This window comes from Aspergillus undulatus, assembly GCF_047715775.1.
Source record: "Aspergillus undulatus strain CBS 261.88 unplaced genomic scaffold BDV17scaffold_58, whole genome shotgun sequence".
Taxonomy (NCBI): Eukaryota; Fungi; Ascomycota; class Eurotiomycetes; order Eurotiales; family Aspergillaceae; genus Aspergillus; species Aspergillus undulatus.
Genome location: NW_027396662.1, coordinates 135,211 through 151,389, shown reverse-complemented (window position 1 = coordinate 151,389; position 16,179 = coordinate 135,211). Strand labels below are relative to the sequence as shown.

Sequence of the window (16,179 nt, the reverse complement as noted above, 5' to 3'; positions counted from 1 at the left end):
ACGGCGAGAGTGGTCGAACGGGAAGTCGAAGCAAGGTATTGCACCTCTCTTGGCCGCCGTCGAGCAATTGATGGCCGGTAGTCGTAAGGGAAGGATGAAGAGGTAAGGAAAAGAAGGGAGAGAGGGAGGAGAGAGGAAGGTGAAGAGGGGGAGAGCACAGAAATTTGGGCCAGGAACAGGGAACAGGGGGAGGAGCGAGAGAGTAGCAGAGAGGAGCACACGGCAAGCAGGGAGTCAGTCTTACCCTGAACAGCTTAGACCAGCACCAAAGCTGGGGCTAAGGGGTGCGGATATTAATATGGGCGATTGTTATTATAATATTATTGTCGTATTAATCATTGCGTTAGCACAAGAGCAGTCTAGGCTGCGGAGTCGTTTGTTGGTTCCTGCGCCAGCGACTGTGCTAGCCAGGAGTGGCTCCGGTAGTCAGGAACTCCTGAGTCCAAAGTTTTGCTCTCGGCCAGCTGCGTTGAATATATTCAATGTCTTTATTCTAAATAGTTTTTAGAGTAGATAATTAATAAGTTAGGTAATATCGAACCGTGGAAGCCATCAAGGTGAGACACAGGAGGGCAACTTCCACGCGAGCGGGATCGCCACAGTTCCGAGCAAGACCGAGCAGTCGGCAAGTCAGTGAAAGACCAGGGGACCTCCAAGAATTGACAAATTCTCCAGCACTAACAATCTAGCGTGCAAGCTAAAAGTCCATGTGAGAGCGGCGAGCTTATCAGGGGAAGGCGACGTCTGAAACCTCCCAGGTGAAGAAGCTGCGACAAAGATACCTCGACCAGGGCGAAGATCATTATTTACCGTCCAGCCAGCGGAGTCGCTCTGGGAGGCTGCCGGCCAACGCTTCCATGCATCCAATCCAAGCGCGTTGGAAACTTTGAGATGAACAACTCATGCCGATGCATCGATCAGAATCTTCACTCGTCACTCGATGGATCGATAGATCTAAACTTATCCGTCCGTGCCGTCAAAGAAGTGAAACTTTAGAACAAGGCTTTGGTATCTGCAGAGCTTGCAAATTCTGCTTTGGCTGGCTGAGCCTTCTTCTATCTAGGTAGCCTCGATGGTGATGGTTTCCTTCGCGTCGGAGAATATTGTGATTTCATCCATGATCCCAGTCCTAGGTGTGCCACTTGCAGCTGCTGTGCAAAACCCAAGGCGCAGGCAACCATGGCTCGACCAGGATTGGCTTTTTTGACTCTGAGCCGTTTGGCTCGGGTCCGACCGTGCCAGCTTCTCCCTCGTTCACTCCACTCGGGAGTATATTGATCTGCCAAGGTCAATATAATGTACTCACTCACGAAACGGCCTGGCAGAGACACAATTGTGTGACTCGCGGGGGTGGTACATTTAGGCGAGATTCAAATCTCGAGTCGCAGTTGTACTGTATAAGCCTCAGGATGGCAATATTGACAACCCAGCTACCCCATACAATTTGCAATGATATGTCGGTTAAAGGATGCTGCACAGCTGTGATGGCCAAGCTGTGACAGTCTGAGTCTGACAGTCCCATCATCTTCGAAGAATCTCAAATCAGTGAGACTATTCCCACAATCGCGGTTCAAATATGGTTTTCTGTGTCGATCGGGTGGTCAGTCCACAGCTTTTCCCGCCCCGTCGTTTTACCTCGCAAACTGCGGGTTTGAGATCGTGATTCTGACTCTGCTCAAGATCTCAAATCTTCATCATCAGCAATAATCACAGTCCAGTGTACTGATGCGCTGCTGGAAAAAGCAACTGACATTGTGATGCTGACTCGGGGCGCCCCGAAATCCGCGGGCGACGTTGAGACGTCTCCATTCGACCCGAGCTCGGGAGGCAACGAAAGACAGTCCCGTCACTCCCGTTCTGCCATTCTACCCCGGATAATGCATGCACAGATCTCCCAGAGGCCTCAGCCAGCCATTGAGGACGTGCTCTCACCGACATTATCCTCGAGCGGGAACTCTATTATCATGAGAGTAGTGCCACTGATGGTATAAGAAGCAAACAGCAGAAATGGCACTAACGATTCTTTGTTCGCATGATTCCCGGCTGTGGGACATCCAAGATGGACCCTCAAACGGAGACACCTGCCGCACTGCAGGTGCCTCAACTGACCCCCGGCCCCCAAACGAAGACGCTGAACAAGGATCCCAATCGCGTCAGCTCAATTTGCAGCTACTCGAGCGCTTATTACACTGGATGTTTCTACAGAGTACTCTGTACCTACCCGCCCTATGGAGTAGTACTCTGTAGATCCATCACCATCGCCACCACGGACATTCAAAACATTCGCCACGCATCATCTTCCATCCCGTCTTTCGCTGCCGCAGAGATGCCACAGAACCTTCAAGCAATTTACCAACGCACGGAAGTCCCAATCTGGCTTTGCTTGCACGAGGCTCGCGGTTTAATCTGTAGTATAGGCCTCTCGCGCGCTGACTTCAAATCTAGACTCGCGCAATTCGAACTGTTAGTTAAAGAGGAAGGGCGACTGCGCTTAGGTAGAGTATCATTATACTTGAGGTGCTCTGCATGCGACTCAGTGGAGAAGGTGCACGGTGCACACGGAAGTAGCGAGAGAGCAATTCAAAGAGCCCTTGACCGGTACATCAACATCGCGCCTATGGTAGACAGATAAGCCCTTCATATATAATACACCCTCGACACCAAATTGTTCCTTGAGGTCCTTAGATATCCAGAAATTCTGGAATATGTTGAAACAATGATTGTTAAATACTTGTGGTTCTCGCACTGTACGGGGTGCATGGCCATTGTATATATTTGCACTACTCATCCATCTGAGGGCGGTACCTACCACACAACGCGGCTATTTAGGAAGGGCATACTCCATGAGATTCTTCTCTCCAGTCTACACAGGTGCATTGAAGTATGACTTGATGCATCGATGTATCAGGATAAAGCCAGAGCTCTCACTCAACCACGACCCTACAGTATTGACCTGGAGTCCTCGACAACCTAAGTTCTACCTATGTACGCTACATACCAACTCCGAAGAACCACTATTTACATCGTCCACTACCAACAGCATATTTCGACCAAAATTTACTGTAATCAGCAAGTACTCACTCTCATAAATAGAGTCGACTCATGTAATCCAAACCAAATCCCGGTGTTTACGATACATGCCACTCCGTTCATCGCTTGACACATGGCGGGGACGGATCGCTTAACGGTCCATCGGAGATATCAGATTTACCCAACGTCCTTGGCTTGGTCGGCGCAAGACGGATCACATTTTATACGCAGCACATATGTACTGCTGGGGCAAACTTAAAGCAGATACGAGCACTCAGAGTGCAGTTTCGGATATTTTTGTGTGGTCGAAAGTGACTTGTCTAATTGGAAGAATATGTATGTAGAGGATGAGATGATTCTGAAACTACGGGGTACAGCTGTGCAAATGGACCCGGCAAAAAAGGACGAGATGGTGGGTGACTTTGTGGATTCCAGACTCTGGAGTATCTAGGACTGTAGTAGGGGCACACGGCAAGACACTAGCGCTACAATTCCAATATTGCCAGAAAAGTAATCGCTATTTCAGTGCAGTATTGAACGCTCATTGTATCGTACATAGTCATAACTATTGGGAAACGTAAACCATCCCCGCTCGATCAACGCTGATAATCATGCCATACGGTACACGCAGCACCGCGATATCCAGGATGAAGTCCAGGTGGCTCTTCAGTAGCTGCTGCTGCTGCAAACTGATCACCGTGCTCCGGGGTAGCCGGCCGCCTGCACTCCTCTTGCCGTCTTTCTTCGAGCCACTGCCACCACCGGCGCCACCAGAAGTAGAGTTGGGCAAATGCTCAGTTGTGACTAGAAGGGACTGTGCGGGCTGAGAAAGCTCGTAGCGTGGGGAACCCGTGACGCCTCCGTCTGTGACGGGGTCAAGGCCGCTCACGACATTCGAAAGCTCGGGGCGGGCGAGGTCCCAGAAGCGGATCTTGCGGTCGCAGCCGCCGGAAATGATGAAGCCGAGTTGGGTTCTGTTGCCGCGGCCGTCGTCGAGAGAGTCGAATCCGCCGATGAATGTGGAGATTCCAGAGGAAGGACTTGATGGACCGGATGGGTGGTCGGCGGTTCCGGGTCCTTCTGCTGTTGCGAAGCGGCTGAGCATGCCTTCGGGGCGGTCGCCCTCTACGAACCAGGCTTCGTAGTCTTTTGGACTTAGTTGCTTCGGCTTTTGGTTATCCGGGCTATCTCTGGAGTTGGCATTGCTGGGTCCAGGAACGTCCGCTCGGTATACTTCGCGACATCGGAATCTTTCAATGTCCCAGACGGTGATCTCGTTGCCGTGACTTCCACTTCCTGAGACACATACCCACCGGCCTCGTCCCTTTGTCGGATGAACCTGCAGTCGGTGGATAGGTCCGGGGCCAGACATGCCCCAGGCCTTGAGCCGCACCTGGAACCTGAGGTCCCAAAGGTTGAGGATCCCATGTGTTGTGCCGACAAGTAACCAATTGTGTTTGCGGTCACAGCAAAACGTAGTAGGGGTTCCGTGATGGACGGGGTTCTGCAACGTATAGACCGGCAGCATAGTTTTCATATCCAGGGCAATGATGCGGCACATGCTTGTGGCAATAAGGAGCGTAGACTGTGCATCTGTGCGAAAGTGTTCAAGCCAGACAGCATATTCAACGGACTCGTTATCTGCTGTCTCCAACTGATACTCCCGGACAAGCTGCAGCTTCCCCTTGCGTACGGTACTGTTAGGACTATGGTAGTCAACCTTGACTGCATGGATACTGCCATCAGTAGCGGCGCTGACGAATGTATGTGTGTTTTCAACAAAAGCCAGCGCCTTCACTTTGGCGTCTGTAGAATGTCGGTAGGTTTGACGTGACCGAGGTGTGAGATTCTTCTCTAGACGCGTCGTATCCCAGACTTTGACAGTTCCATCGTCGGAGCCGGTGACGAAGAAGGAGTGATCTGGAGCAACCACTACGCGGTTTACAGGTCCGCTATGCTCGCCGAAAAGCGCCACCAGAGTACCTGTTGGTTTCCAGACCTTGTTTGCGTCGCGCTCATTTGCTTTCGTGATCGGCCGTCGAGTGTCCACCTCTTTTACGTATGGGCCGAGATCGAAGAAATCTGTCGGATAATTTTCTGCAAAGACAGAATCCAGAAGCTTGAGAACCATTGGGTCGTCTCCACCATAGGAGTGGTTGGCACGATATTGCTGTACTTGGTTGTCCACTACTGGCATCCTTTCACGGGGGGCGGGCGAGACTGCATTTCTGGGTGACGGAACACCGATCTTGCCAAAAGCATTCGCGGAGCTGGTTCCTGTCTCTGCGTATGCTTTTGCGGTGTCCTTGCGATTTAGTAAGCTCATCGCGCTGCCCTTTTTCTGCACTCCAGTCGCTAATCTTCTGACACTGAGGTTTTCAGTCTCGGTTGATGAACTCTCTTGACCGGGGCTCCGTCTGCCTTCGGGAGCCCTAGGCTCAGCATCCGAGCTAGGGGGAGATGGCGCAGCATTAGGAGATGATGCGATAGGCGAGGACCCCGGAGACTCTTCCGCACGAAGAATGTCAATAGCACTGTGTCGTGGTGTGGCATTGTCCACATCCTGTGGCCCCTGGCTCTTGGAGCGCCCATGTCGCTGTCTTGAATCTGAGGTATTGTCAATCGTGGTTGATGCATCAAGTAATGCGTCAGTGATCGTATGTGGTTTGCCGGCTTCTGCTCGAGTCGACGGAGGTCTCCCCAAAGAGTTCCTTCGTGGCTTGGCGTTTTGGCTTCTATCGAAAAAGACCGTTTGAGGTGTGATTCCGCGATCAATCAAAGCTAGAACATCATTGAAAGAAGTTGTCTCGCTCTCATTATCTTTGGTTTGGCGCACGTAGACCCTCCAAATATGTTCTCGTAATGCGAGAAACTTGGATTCATCTTCTGTGCTCATTCCCATGTTCCTCAATCTTGTGATCCACTGTTCATCTTCGTCATTCAGCACCTTCTGAACCCTCTTCGAAGTCAAAACATCATCACCACCAAAGGATGAAGCCCCGTCTCGATGGATATACTTCCAAAAAAGCCCCTTCTGGGTCTTTGAAGCCCACACAAATGCCAGATCATACACAGCCTTTGGAAGTGGGGGTTTCAAAGCATCGAGCATATCCCCTTCGGAAAAGTCAACGATAGCCACTCTTAGGAACGGGCGAATGAGCGGGGCAAGTATAGAGAATTTATCGGCCGTAGACAAGTACTTCGTGGAGTTGACAACGAAACTCACGGAAGCTTCTCGGATCCAGGCATTTGGATGCACTAGGTAACGCACAGTGGTGTGTAGGAGATCCCAAGTGGTTGATCTTTGAAAGAGACCAAGGTCTGCCATGGCCGCAAGCGAGCGAAGAACTCTCTCGACAACAAATTCTTCTGGATCCGTCATTGATTGCACCATCAGAGGTAGAATGTACTGCTCCAAGCTTGTGCTTCCAACATACGCCGCAACGCCCACCACGGCTTCGAAGAAAGCACACTTCAAAATCCAGTCTCGATCATTGAGATATGTGTTTAAATGGCTCAGGATTACCTCATTTGTCTTCACATTGCCAAAGAACACACATAAACTGGACACAGACCCGAGAAATGCGCGACGGACCGACGCGTCGCTATCCGTCAGCAGTGATTTAGTGTGGGCTTCAAAATAGTCAAGAAGGTCGATTCTTGCTACATCGTAGAGATTGTGGTACGTAACATCTTCGGCCCATCTCGGCTCTGAGCCGACTGGCATCAGAGTAGGTAGGCGAGTGTCAGAGCGTAATGCTTGTATCATGTCCAAGAACCTGAGTGAAGAATGCGCCAGCGACGCAATGCACGAGGCATATGCGGCTCGAACGGATGGACTGGGGACCGAGTTTATGCTAGGCACAAATGGCTGTAGCCTCGGAAAGATGTACTCTGAGAAGAGATATGCATTGACCGGAGAGACAACCTGTACCATTTCCAAGAGTCGTGCAAGAGCGCGTATTGCAGCGATCTTTACAGTGTCCGTTCGATCGCTGAGAAGGATCATAATGTAAGGTAGGATGCGGTCCAGTTTGGCCTCGTCAGATAATCTCTCTGCGAATGCAAGAAGTATGTCGCAAGCCTTGGTTCTCGCGGATGACTTTGAGGTGTTGCGGAGGCTGGATACAACAAGTGTAAGGAAAATCAAGACTCCGTCATCACTCGGAGTGCCAAGTTTTGAATTTAGATACTCATAACGTGGCAAGTCGAGCTCAACAGGAAAAGTACTGCTTGTGAGCCTCGAACTCGTGCTCGTGGAACCATTTTTGGTGGCCTTGGGAGATGCACCCAGAAAGAAAGATATCTTATCAAAGTCAAGATAGACTTTCTCAATCCTGTCATCGGCCTCTCCTCGGTTTGCTGAGCCAGCTTCCACCCGCCTTCGCCCAGAGGAAGGGTCGGTCATGAGGGACATGTATTGATGCAAAAAACTGTAAAAGTATTCCGGGAATGCCTTTACTTTCCAAAAGTTCAGATATTCCTCAGCCGAGTACCTGGATTCAGGATCAAGTTGGATCATGTGGAGGATCAAAGCACGTATTTCAGGATCTTCAATTTTGGCTAGTTGACTATGCTCGGGGCTGTACTCGCCTTTCCGGTATTTGTAGATTTGACTCAGCGTGAAGATTGGCGACTCCAAAAATAGTTCTGCAATGACGCATCCAGCACTGAAGATGTCCATAGCCCAGTTCAGGTTCCTGCTCCCTGGCTCTTCATTCGCAACGAGGAATCTTTCCGGTGCCAGGTAGCATGTTCGACGTCCTGATGTATCAAAGTAGAAAGAAAAGTCGGCGGGATTATCCTCGGGTAGAAATGTAGGCTTGAAGGAAGACGAGAAATCCGAAAGATACACCCAGTTCCAAGCAGTAACCAAGACATTCTCTGTCTTGATGTCGCCATGAAAAACATCGACCGCGTGACAGTCTCGGAGAGCACAAAGAATTTGAAAAGCAATCCACTTCTTTTCAATGTCTTCTGGAAAAGGTCGAGTGCTGTGACCAGTTAGCATTTTCTGATGATTATTCTGGAAGAGACTCCCAAACCTCATCCGATCATAGAGCGAGCTGTGCATATATTGGCGAACAAGGTAGCCTCCAATGCTTGTTTCCAGTATTCTCTGGTAGCACAGGGCGTTCGGCACATCTGATAACAATCTTCGTTCCCCTATTACCGAAGTATTAGATGTGCTTATTCGGATGAATAGAGACCATATTGGACATACGAATAATGGCTCTGACGTAAGGCTCCAGTTTCATGCTCGGATATGGCTTCATGATTACCTTTACAAAGACCAAGCCATTTTTCTGTCTTGCTCGGATACTTTTCATGAACCTGCCACCACCCATGGACTTTTCATAAGTCAGGTCTGACAGCTCCGGGATATCGATCCCCGCCGAACCCGCGGAGAGGGTCGTGAGGGAGTAGCCTTGACCCATGGTATCGCGGCGTCTTCAATTTCATAACAACAAAACTCAGGATGCAACCATGATTGGAATGTACATAAAGTACGAGTGCTGGAAGTACAGGCAGAGAGACAGAGTTTCTGACAAGAGACCTGCACGATCATGGATTACAATTGGATGGAGACGCGTAGAGGCCCAGAGGGGCCGGACTGATGCGAGGTCACGTGGAGCTAGGCGGTGAAGCCTTGCTTATCTCCGTCGAGCAGCCAACCTTCCTCACACTCAGCTTGCCAATTGTTTTTTTCGACAGAATGAAATAGAATGAGATGCAGAATCAATGACTCGAAATCATCGCCTGGGACTTTTCCAAATAACTTGATGAGATTTGGTCGTCGCAACCGACCTTGAACCCCCGCACAACACGCCTGACACAAGATTCCACGGGCTTGGAATCCTGGGCCAATCGGCAGCCTTGGCTCTCTCCTTGCCTTGTCAGTAAGCATTCTTCGGGACTCTTGTGGTCTATAGCAGTTAACAAGCTGTCAGACTGGATCATTGTGGAGTCGCCCTTGACTAAGGAGGGGACCGACCGATCGGACTGCTCGAGCCCTCGCTGCGGGCCTAGATTTTGGTTGAGCTCCTACTCAGAAGGACCGTAAACCCCTGTCGGCGCCCCTGGTCAAAATTCCGAGTAGCTTTGGCCCTCATGATGCTGTACGATTCTACAACGTCACTAGTTCCATCGGCAGATCATGAGCATCTCGAGATCCCGATCATCGGCCATGACGAGCCACTGGCTGATGTGGTTGAGAAATTACACGGGTATTGAGATGAGCCCGCCGTGCCCTATGTCGAGCGCAGTTCTAACGCGCTTCGCTTAGTCTCTTGACCTCCTCTATATTCCAGGGCTGGCATACGTTTGAGGAAATAAGGTCCGCTCCAGATCCACGTCTGAGACCTCTTGTCAATTCCTTGGCGGATAACCCCCATAATCCTCGTATTATACCTGCAATGATGTATGTTGCTCCGTAATGTTGCGTCATGATTTTATTCTGAAACTTCATCATAGGATTCTCAGGTGGAAGTTCAATAGAGATCTTGAAAGTGACGGTGGCCAAAATGAAACGCGAGGCTACGCGTGTGAATACATAGCCTGGCAGTTTCTCTGTCATCTCAATCAGCATGAGTTGATCGGCCATCTTCTCGAGGAGCTTCGGGCCCCAGATCAACCTGCAAGCACTATCGACTGTGCCGAGGCTGGCATGTCCAGCCGAGGAATTTCTCCAACTGAGAGAGTACTCCAGCGAGAAGAAAGTACTCCGCTATTATTGAGTCCAACCTCTCAATATCATGTTTTTGATAGCGATAGAGGACAAGGATGTCAACCGGGAAGTGGACAGCAAAACTTTGACAACCCTCTTGGTAATACGAATTCCGATGAGGAGTACAGTATGTTTCTTGGGCTGAATGCTCTCGAAATAGCCACGATAGCGCACGCAAAGAAGTTTCTTAGCCAAAAGGTTGTTCAAAAAGTGGTAAACGATATTTGGAACGGGGAAATTGTCTTCTGGGATTCACTAAGCGTGCACTCAACCAAGAAACCGCAGCTTTTCAACAAAAGGTTGGCTCCGCATCTGTAACGAGATAGGGCATGCTGACAATATCCCTCGTGCAACAGGACAGCAGACCCCTACTCACGTCTGAGAGTTCCGGTGTATCGAAAAGCGTTCGAAGCCGTCTTCTTCGTTTCATTTCTCCTTCTTTACTATGCCGTTCTGATTGAAAGAAAGTCAACAGGCATAGGCAGGTTCGAGGCTATACTGTATGTCTGGATCGCAGCTTTTGCCTATGATGAATTGAGCGCCCTCGTCGACTCCGGGATGCTCTTTTATCAGATGACCTTTTGGAATCTCTGGGATTTGTGTATCATCGGTACTGGGATTGCATTCGTCGTTATAAGTGAGTACACGCCTTTAACTCAATCGGCCCCGAGTGCGTGACATAGCCGGTCACCTTGACAGTCCCCTGGCAGGTGACCTTGTTGCAGGCAAACCTGGGGCTAGACCGGCAACTTCAGGAATGACTTCTCTGACTGAAAGACCTACATAGGAGCCATCGGACTAAGTAAAGCGGACGGGTACATCACTGATTTGTCATATGACATACTGTCTTTAGAGGCATTGTTTCTCGTACCGAGGTATGTCCCGAGTCAGCTTGCTAAGCTGGGCTTGGATAATAATAAAAAGAAACAACAGGATATTTTCTCTTGTCAGCTTGAATCCATACTTTGGAAGCCTTGTGAGCCAACGTCGCTTTTGGGAAATTGTGTTTGAAGATGGAAGACTAACGGTTTCCTGAATGATAGATCCCCGTCCTAAAGGAAATGGTACTACAGCCAACATCACGGACACCGCAACAAGGCTGACTTCTTTGCCCCAGACCAAAGCTTTTTTTCGATTCACCCCTGTGATCATTATTCTGTATCTGGGTAAGTGGACTGCATCGCCAAAAGGTGGCTGGGTGTCGGTGTCTGACATGCCCCGGACTATTTAGGGTTCCTGACGACCTTCACAATGCTCGCCCGTGACCGACTTTCGTCTAAGAAGATGTCCTGGATTTTGGTGAATGTGTTCTTTGGGTATGCGGTGAAACTCCCTGGTTACCGACCGCATCTGCTGACTAGCCATGCGAGGCAGATCTAATTACCTAGGTTTCGTGCGTCACACTCACCCTTACACTCGAATGGAGGGGTAGATATGCATCTACTGACGTGGCTGAAATGATTGGCTAACAGGACATTTGCTACGATGTGAGTGCCTGACCGCCGGCGGCTAATATGCACTTAAACTTGAAATAGATTGTCTTGTCCAAATGGTTGGCTCTCGTGTTCCTAAAACTGACGCGCTAGTTTTTAGATCTCCCCCGTCTTTGGATGTGGTTTGATGTGAGTTCTCGAAAACAATTGCGGGATGCTGCGCCACAGCACGGCCGTGACGAACCCCCTTCACATACAAATTTTTGTCACGTTGTTGAACCATCATGCGGTCGAACACGTCTTTCCATTTTGGGGTTTACATTCTTCTGTCGGTCAACATTTGCCGCCAGTGCCTGATGGCGGTGTAATTTGAGTGTTTCCAGGCTGATCCACTGGGGACGCGGGCGACGGGCGACGGGCCGCAGGGCTGGGCCCACACTTCTTGTTTACACGGACTACAGCTGATCTGGTACTCATGATCTAGGCTCGTCTTTGTATCAGTGACCAGTTTGCTGTTGATATCCTCACTGGTCAGCTTGATGAGTATGAGCTTGGAAGGTGTAGGTTGGCCTTGCCCAGAACGGACCCTTTGGCAATGCTGATGCATGCCCTTCCAGGTTATGTCGCATGCTCGCGAAGAATGTCTGTTCCAGTGAGTGACGAAACTCCGTGTAGGGTAAATGCCACGACCACTGATCTGTCAATAGACTTGCCATCTATGTCTTGGAGAGCAGCACTTCAAGGAGACTAACGTACTTCATGCCACCGTTGGTGAGTCTGAAGTAACGCCGCGTTGGGATTAACTTGCATGTGAACGCTATGGTTGACACAAGGCACCTTGGATTGTGTAGAACCTCATTCCTCTCCTTTGTATTCGCCCAATAAGACTTTTCCTTCCTGCAGAGGACATTCGGCGAGTCCGGATTATTCTCCTCAGGGCAACCCACCTTCCCTGCGTTGCTGTGCTCTGGGCTTACGAGTCAGGAAGCCGCTTCTTTCCATGGAAGACCAACGCCGCTATGACAAGAACAACCTCAGCGCGGTTGAGCCGCCCTACTTCCATGTATCAGACCCGCCCTAGTCACCATGGCCTTCCGCATGTGACGTTAAGTTCCGGAATTGACTCACATTCCCGGCCAACATCCAGGTCCAGGAGGTTTACGGGACGTGGGCAACAACGTCCTGCGCCAGAAGACCTTGCGGACATGCTAGAGGAGATGGAACGGCTGCGTGTTCAAGTCGAGCGGGTGTCCGCCGCAGTTGGTGTCCACCATCGAAACCGTCAGTGACGACTACACGCCCAAGGACCAACCAACATTTGAAAGTTATTTTCTTTTGACGACTGCGATGTGATCAATAACCAGAACACTTGCAAGGGTCCGTATCCACACGCACCAGTGTACGCCATGATCTGGAAACGGATCGCCTTTGGAGAAATCCTGCGTATGACATTGGTTGTAGTCGCGAATGTGACACGACCCGGCTTGTCAAGGCTCGGATACTGCCTGATTTTCCCTATTCGATTTGATTCGCGCCAGACCTCTATATTGTCCAGACCCTGCATCCCTGTTGTTGCTAACATACATATGCTATACAGGTTATTTCCTGTATTTAGAGCGCAGTAACTTTATTGAATAGAACAAAGGAAGTCCTCATTATTGAGTTGGCTGGATTGCAGTGCCAATTTCTGCAGTCTCTCATGGCTAAGCCAATAGTAAGGGCAGACCGGCCAACTGAAGAAATAGGGATAATAAGCAACAATAACCCTCTGCTTGTGCTAGCGGCAGTGATAAGACAAATAAGATTGCATGGCGATCAATTGTTGGGCTGGCGCCTGGTGACCGGCATGGTGCGTGTGCTCAATACTGCTGTTGGGTTTCCCCTCTTTCCCTTCCCACCTCTCTTCTGCCCAGCAACCCTCCATTTTCCCGCGACCTTCCAACATCGCACCGCGTTGTTTCGTTTCGACTTGACAACCCTCGAGTACGCCTTGCTTCGATTTATCGCTTGCTTTTTTCCACACCGTCCCTCGTTGCTTCAGACGAGGCGGCTGTGTTCACGAATCATGCATGGCGACACGCACTGCACTTTTGCCAAGTGGGATACCAGATTGGTTACCACTGTGTCGGGTTCAAGGACTATGCCTCTTTCAACAAGTTAACAAAATGAAAAATCCCTGCAGTGCTGTTCTGCCAGAGAGCGGCGATCGGAGACGCCAGGCGTCTTCGCGCAATCCTGCTGCTGCCGCCGCTGCTGTCCGGTGCTTTCTAGCATGATTCGAGAGTCGAGACTCTCCTTCCGTGGAGCTGACTGGGCCTCTTTCACGTCGTCTTGACAAGAATCCCTGATCCTCGTCCCCTCGCCGGAAGCGCCTATCCCTCTTCTCTCGCCCCCTCCATCAGGCAGAGAGCCCTGTCGCCTCGGACAATTCCGTTTGGCAGCAGTAGTGACCGCTTCTCCAGTCATTCCAGCCTATGCAACCCTCCTGCCGAATCCAGCATCGATGAATCTGATTTTGACGAAATCACAGACTTTGGGCGCTAATTTCCTGTGCACGCTGTCTAGAGTGCCGCGCCTATCTCCGTATTGCAGATTGATTGCTGGAATCTCGGCAGGTACCTACCCCCGGTGATTCCCACACCATCACCCTTCTTCTTCTTCCCCTCCCTACATTTCTTCAGCTCCCACGCATGAAGAAAACTTCAATTCTGCCTTGCCAGGCAAGTCGGTGAGGCTGGTGCCTACATTTGCACTCGTCTTCCATACACACTTCTAGAAGAGCTTTATTTGTGCCTGTCCGATCATTTTTATTATAAAGCCGCTATCAAGGCACTCGCCACAAATCCTTCCTAATACCAAGACATCCTTCTCAAGTCCATTGGTTTCTAACACATAAGCTCTACGTGCCTCTCATCTTCAATAATTGATCGACTAGCTGAAGAACTGTTTTTTTGAAAAGAACGTTGAAGAGCCCAGATTCGGCAACACTACAGCACAGAGCATCCCTTTTTGATAGCGATTACCTCCATTTGATCAACCCATTTGCCCTAAAGAACCTTCGTTTTTCCACCATGAGCTGTCCCAATGAGTCGTTTTCTGCCTCTTCTGCCTTCCATCCCATGTCTACGACTGATATCGAGCCACGAACCTACCCTGCGTACTCGGACCCCTTCCGCGTTACTGCAGCTTCACCCTTTCAACGCGTGAATCACGGCCTGGGAATCACTTACTGCGAAACCAAACCTTCTGCCAGCCACATGCAAGACTTCCAGTCATCTGAACATTATGCTCCAGATTGGGCAGACCAGCTGATGCCCTCGGCACTACACTACGGATGCGGGCACAACAACAACAACAACAACAACCATATTTCGCCCATCGCGTTCTACGAGCGCTACCCCGGCTCCGACGCTTCAGTATCGCCCCTTAGCCACTGTGTTCCTCGCGCAATTAGTGTTTCACCAAGCCGCGGTTCAGCTTTGGAATTTCAAGCAGCACCAGAGGCAATGAACATGCAGGCGTACAACTTCTTGCCGAATACTCCGCACTCAGATACGGATGTTATAATCAAAGAAGACCCCGATGCCGAACTTCATGCCGAATTTCAGGACGGACTGTATCTGGAATGCACAAAGCCTGTATCCATGCCTCTCTTTGCGCCTGTAGCACAGTACAGGACGACTGACTTTTGGCCCAAGCTCGAATGCCCCGAAGAAGATGATTTCAGCGAGCCAACAGTGATTGATCGTGATGGCGAACCCAGCCTATCAGCCGAATCTTCAGTGTTTTCAGTTGGGACGAACTCGCCCTGGATCGGAGGAGACAACGCCCTGCTTTACCATGAACAAATTAAAGTGCCGCCTGCGAGTGGAACCGAATGTGGCATATGCGGAGCCAAGTTTACTCGTCGTTCGAACTGCCGGGAACATATGAAGCGACACGACCCCAGCAACCGAAAGTCGTACACTTGCGAGACCTGCGGAAAAGCGCTCGGGCGGAAAACGGACCTCAAAAGACATATAGACAGTGTATGTATATCTCCACCAAGCGTGTGCCAGCTGTTGCTGATGAGTAAAAGGTCCATCGAGGAATTCGAAGGTTTGCATGCGATCAATGTGGTGCCCGCTTCAGTCGACAGGATACCCTTGCAAGGTAAGCTGAACCAACCTGTTCCATATTGACTTGGAGAACTCTTATCTGACTTGATGCGATATACAGACACGGTTCAGACGGATGCAGACGAAACGGCCGACGACCTGAGCACAAATCATCATGAAAGACTGTTGACCAAACCGGATACCCAAAAAAGGCGAAACAAATACCCTGATAAGCAGAACACTCGGTTTTGCTCCGCATTCATCTTGCTACTCTTTCTCGGGGTTAGCATTGTACATTCATGAGCTATGGTCTAGGGAGGCTTATTGCTTGATTTGCATTATGCATTGCACTTTTCTGTACCACCAACCTTCCTTTACCCAGAGAAACTTGTTGGGAGACGTGTTTAGAGCATGAACAGCATCAGAAGTATAGAACATATGTCAGCATGGCAGGTCCATGCGGAGGACACAGTTGCGAGACGTTTTGAAGACCACCATACGGGTTGGCGTTTGATATTTGATGATTAGATACCGTTACATTACCCAATCCTACCAAAATATACGTTTGCTTGATCTTGAATTTGTCTGGTCACTTCACATTGAAAGGAGCCTTGTGAGGTCCGGGTTGGTGGCTGAACCCAGACGCAGAGCGGGCATTAGAAGGCGGGGCCGGAGTAAATACAAACGCCAGAAAAAGAAAGCCCAGATAGACTCGATCACCGGACCCCGAGCAGTAAGCAAGCAGCCTCCAAAGGTCGCATATCGCAGGGTCGCCATTAAGAGAAAGGGATATCAATATGCCCAAGAGTACCCCGTAGAAATGAGAATAGCCTGTTCTGCCGAAATTCACCGCTCATGAGGGGGTCCCTGAAATATCGCCCGAACCCCCCGA

General features: G+C 50.1%; 5 protein-coding genes across 5 annotated transcripts; 4 read left to right on the top strand and 1 right to left on the bottom strand.

The window, feature by feature from the left end:
- The first annotated feature begins 1,818 nt into the window (after positions 1 to 1,818).
- BDV17DRAFT_190856 (uncharacterized protein) lies at positions 1,819 to 2,737 on the top strand. Its single transcript, XM_073755099.1, has one exon. It carries the CDS (start codon positions 2,033 to 2,035, stop codon positions 2,630 to 2,632), a length of 600 nt encoding a protein of 199 aa, XP_073611954.1. The 5' UTR covers positions 1,819 to 2,032; the 3' UTR covers positions 2,633 to 2,737.
- Positions 2,738 to 3,342: 605 nt separating this feature from the next.
- Positions 3,343 to 8,577, bottom strand: BDV17DRAFT_190807 (ubiquitin-binding serine/threonine protein kinase VPS15). The gene is made up of 3 exons (XM_073755097.1): positions 8,255 to 8,577; positions 8,076 to 8,196; positions 3,343 to 8,024 (listed from the first exon to the last, which is right to left on the bottom strand). The coding sequence occupies exons 1-3, from the start codon at positions 8,466 to 8,468 to the stop codon at positions 3,596 to 3,598; spliced, it is 4,764 nt and encodes a 1,587-aa protein (XP_073611953.1). The 5' UTR covers positions 8,469 to 8,577; the 3' UTR covers positions 3,343 to 3,595.
- Positions 8,578 to 8,754: 177 nt separating this feature from the next.
- On the top strand, positions 8,755 to 11,373 carry BDV17DRAFT_272898 (uncharacterized protein). Its single transcript, XM_073758951.1, has 12 exons — positions 8,755 to 8,930; positions 8,982 to 9,257; positions 9,317 to 10,056; positions 10,114 to 10,394; positions 10,545 to 10,632; positions 10,691 to 10,733; positions 10,801 to 10,821; positions 10,875 to 10,923; positions 10,989 to 11,073; positions 11,132 to 11,150; positions 11,230 to 11,244; positions 11,293 to 11,373. Exons 3-12 carry the CDS (start codon positions 9,467 to 9,469, stop codon positions 11,341 to 11,343), a joined length of 1,242 nt encoding a protein of 413 aa, XP_073611952.1. The 5' UTR covers positions 8,755 to 8,930; positions 8,982 to 9,257; positions 9,317 to 9,466; the 3' UTR covers positions 11,344 to 11,373.
- A 320-nt stretch (positions 11,374 to 11,693) lies between these two features.
- Positions 11,694 to 12,684, top strand: BDV17DRAFT_190743 (uncharacterized protein). The gene is made up of 3 exons (XM_073755096.1): positions 11,694 to 11,842; positions 11,898 to 11,961; positions 12,042 to 12,684. The coding sequence occupies exons 1-3, from the start codon at positions 11,796 to 11,798 to the stop codon at positions 12,477 to 12,479; spliced, it is 549 nt and encodes a 182-aa protein (XP_073611951.1). The 5' UTR covers positions 11,694 to 11,795; the 3' UTR covers positions 12,480 to 12,684.
- A 1,625-nt stretch (positions 12,685 to 14,309) lies between these two features.
- On the top strand, positions 14,310 to 15,466 carry BDV17DRAFT_284205 (putative C2H2 finger domain protein (Ezf); the record flags this gene model as incomplete). Its single annotated transcript, XM_073760497.1, has 3 exons — positions 14,310 to 15,218; positions 15,269 to 15,342; positions 15,409 to 15,466. The coding sequence occupies 3 exons, from the start codon at positions 14,310 to 14,312 to the stop codon at positions 15,464 to 15,466; spliced, it is 1,041 nt and encodes a 346-aa protein (XP_073611950.1).
- Between the last annotated feature and the right edge of the window lie 713 nt (positions 15,467 to 16,179).

Excerpts from the sequence above, each read along its gene's own strand:
- BDV17DRAFT_190807 (XM_073755097.1), bottom strand. The coding sequence starts at position 8,468 with ATGGGTCAAGGCTACTCCCTCACGACCCTCTCCGCGGGTTCGGCGGGG. Across the intron at positions 8,197-8,254 it reads TTACGTCAGAGCCATTATTC|GGGAACGAAGATTGTTATCA; the intron begins GTATGTCCAATA and ends CTTCGGTAATAG. Across the intron at positions 8,025-8,075 it reads TCGCTCTATGATCGGATGAG|CACTCGACCTTTTCCAGAAG; the intron begins GTTTGGGAGTCT and ends AACTGGTCACAG.
- BDV17DRAFT_190856 (XM_073755099.1), top strand. The coding sequence starts at position 2,033 with ATGATTCCCGGCTGTGGGACATCCAAGATGGACCCTCAAACGGAGACA.
- BDV17DRAFT_272898 (XM_073758951.1), top strand. The coding sequence starts at position 9,467 with ATGTTGCGTCATGATTTTATTCTGAAACTTCATCATAGGATTCTCAGG. Across the intron at positions 10,057-10,113 it reads CCGCAGCTTTTCAACAAAAG|GACAGCAGACCCCTACTCAC; the intron begins GTTGGCTCCGCA and ends CTCGTGCAACAG. Across the intron at positions 10,924-10,988 it reads GATCATTATTCTGTATCTGG|GGTTCCTGACGACCTTCACA; the intron begins GTAAGTGGACTG and ends CGGACTATTTAG.
- BDV17DRAFT_190743 (XM_073755096.1), top strand. The coding sequence starts at position 11,796 with ATGCCCTTCCAGGTTATGTCGCATGCTCGCGAAGAATGTCTGTTCCA. Across the intron at positions 11,843-11,897 it reads CGCGAAGAATGTCTGTTCCA|ACTTGCCATCTATGTCTTGG; the intron begins GTGAGTGACGAA and ends ATCTGTCAATAG. Across the intron at positions 11,962-12,041 it reads CGTACTTCATGCCACCGTTG|AACCTCATTCCTCTCCTTTG; the intron begins GTGAGTCTGAAG and ends TGGATTGTGTAG.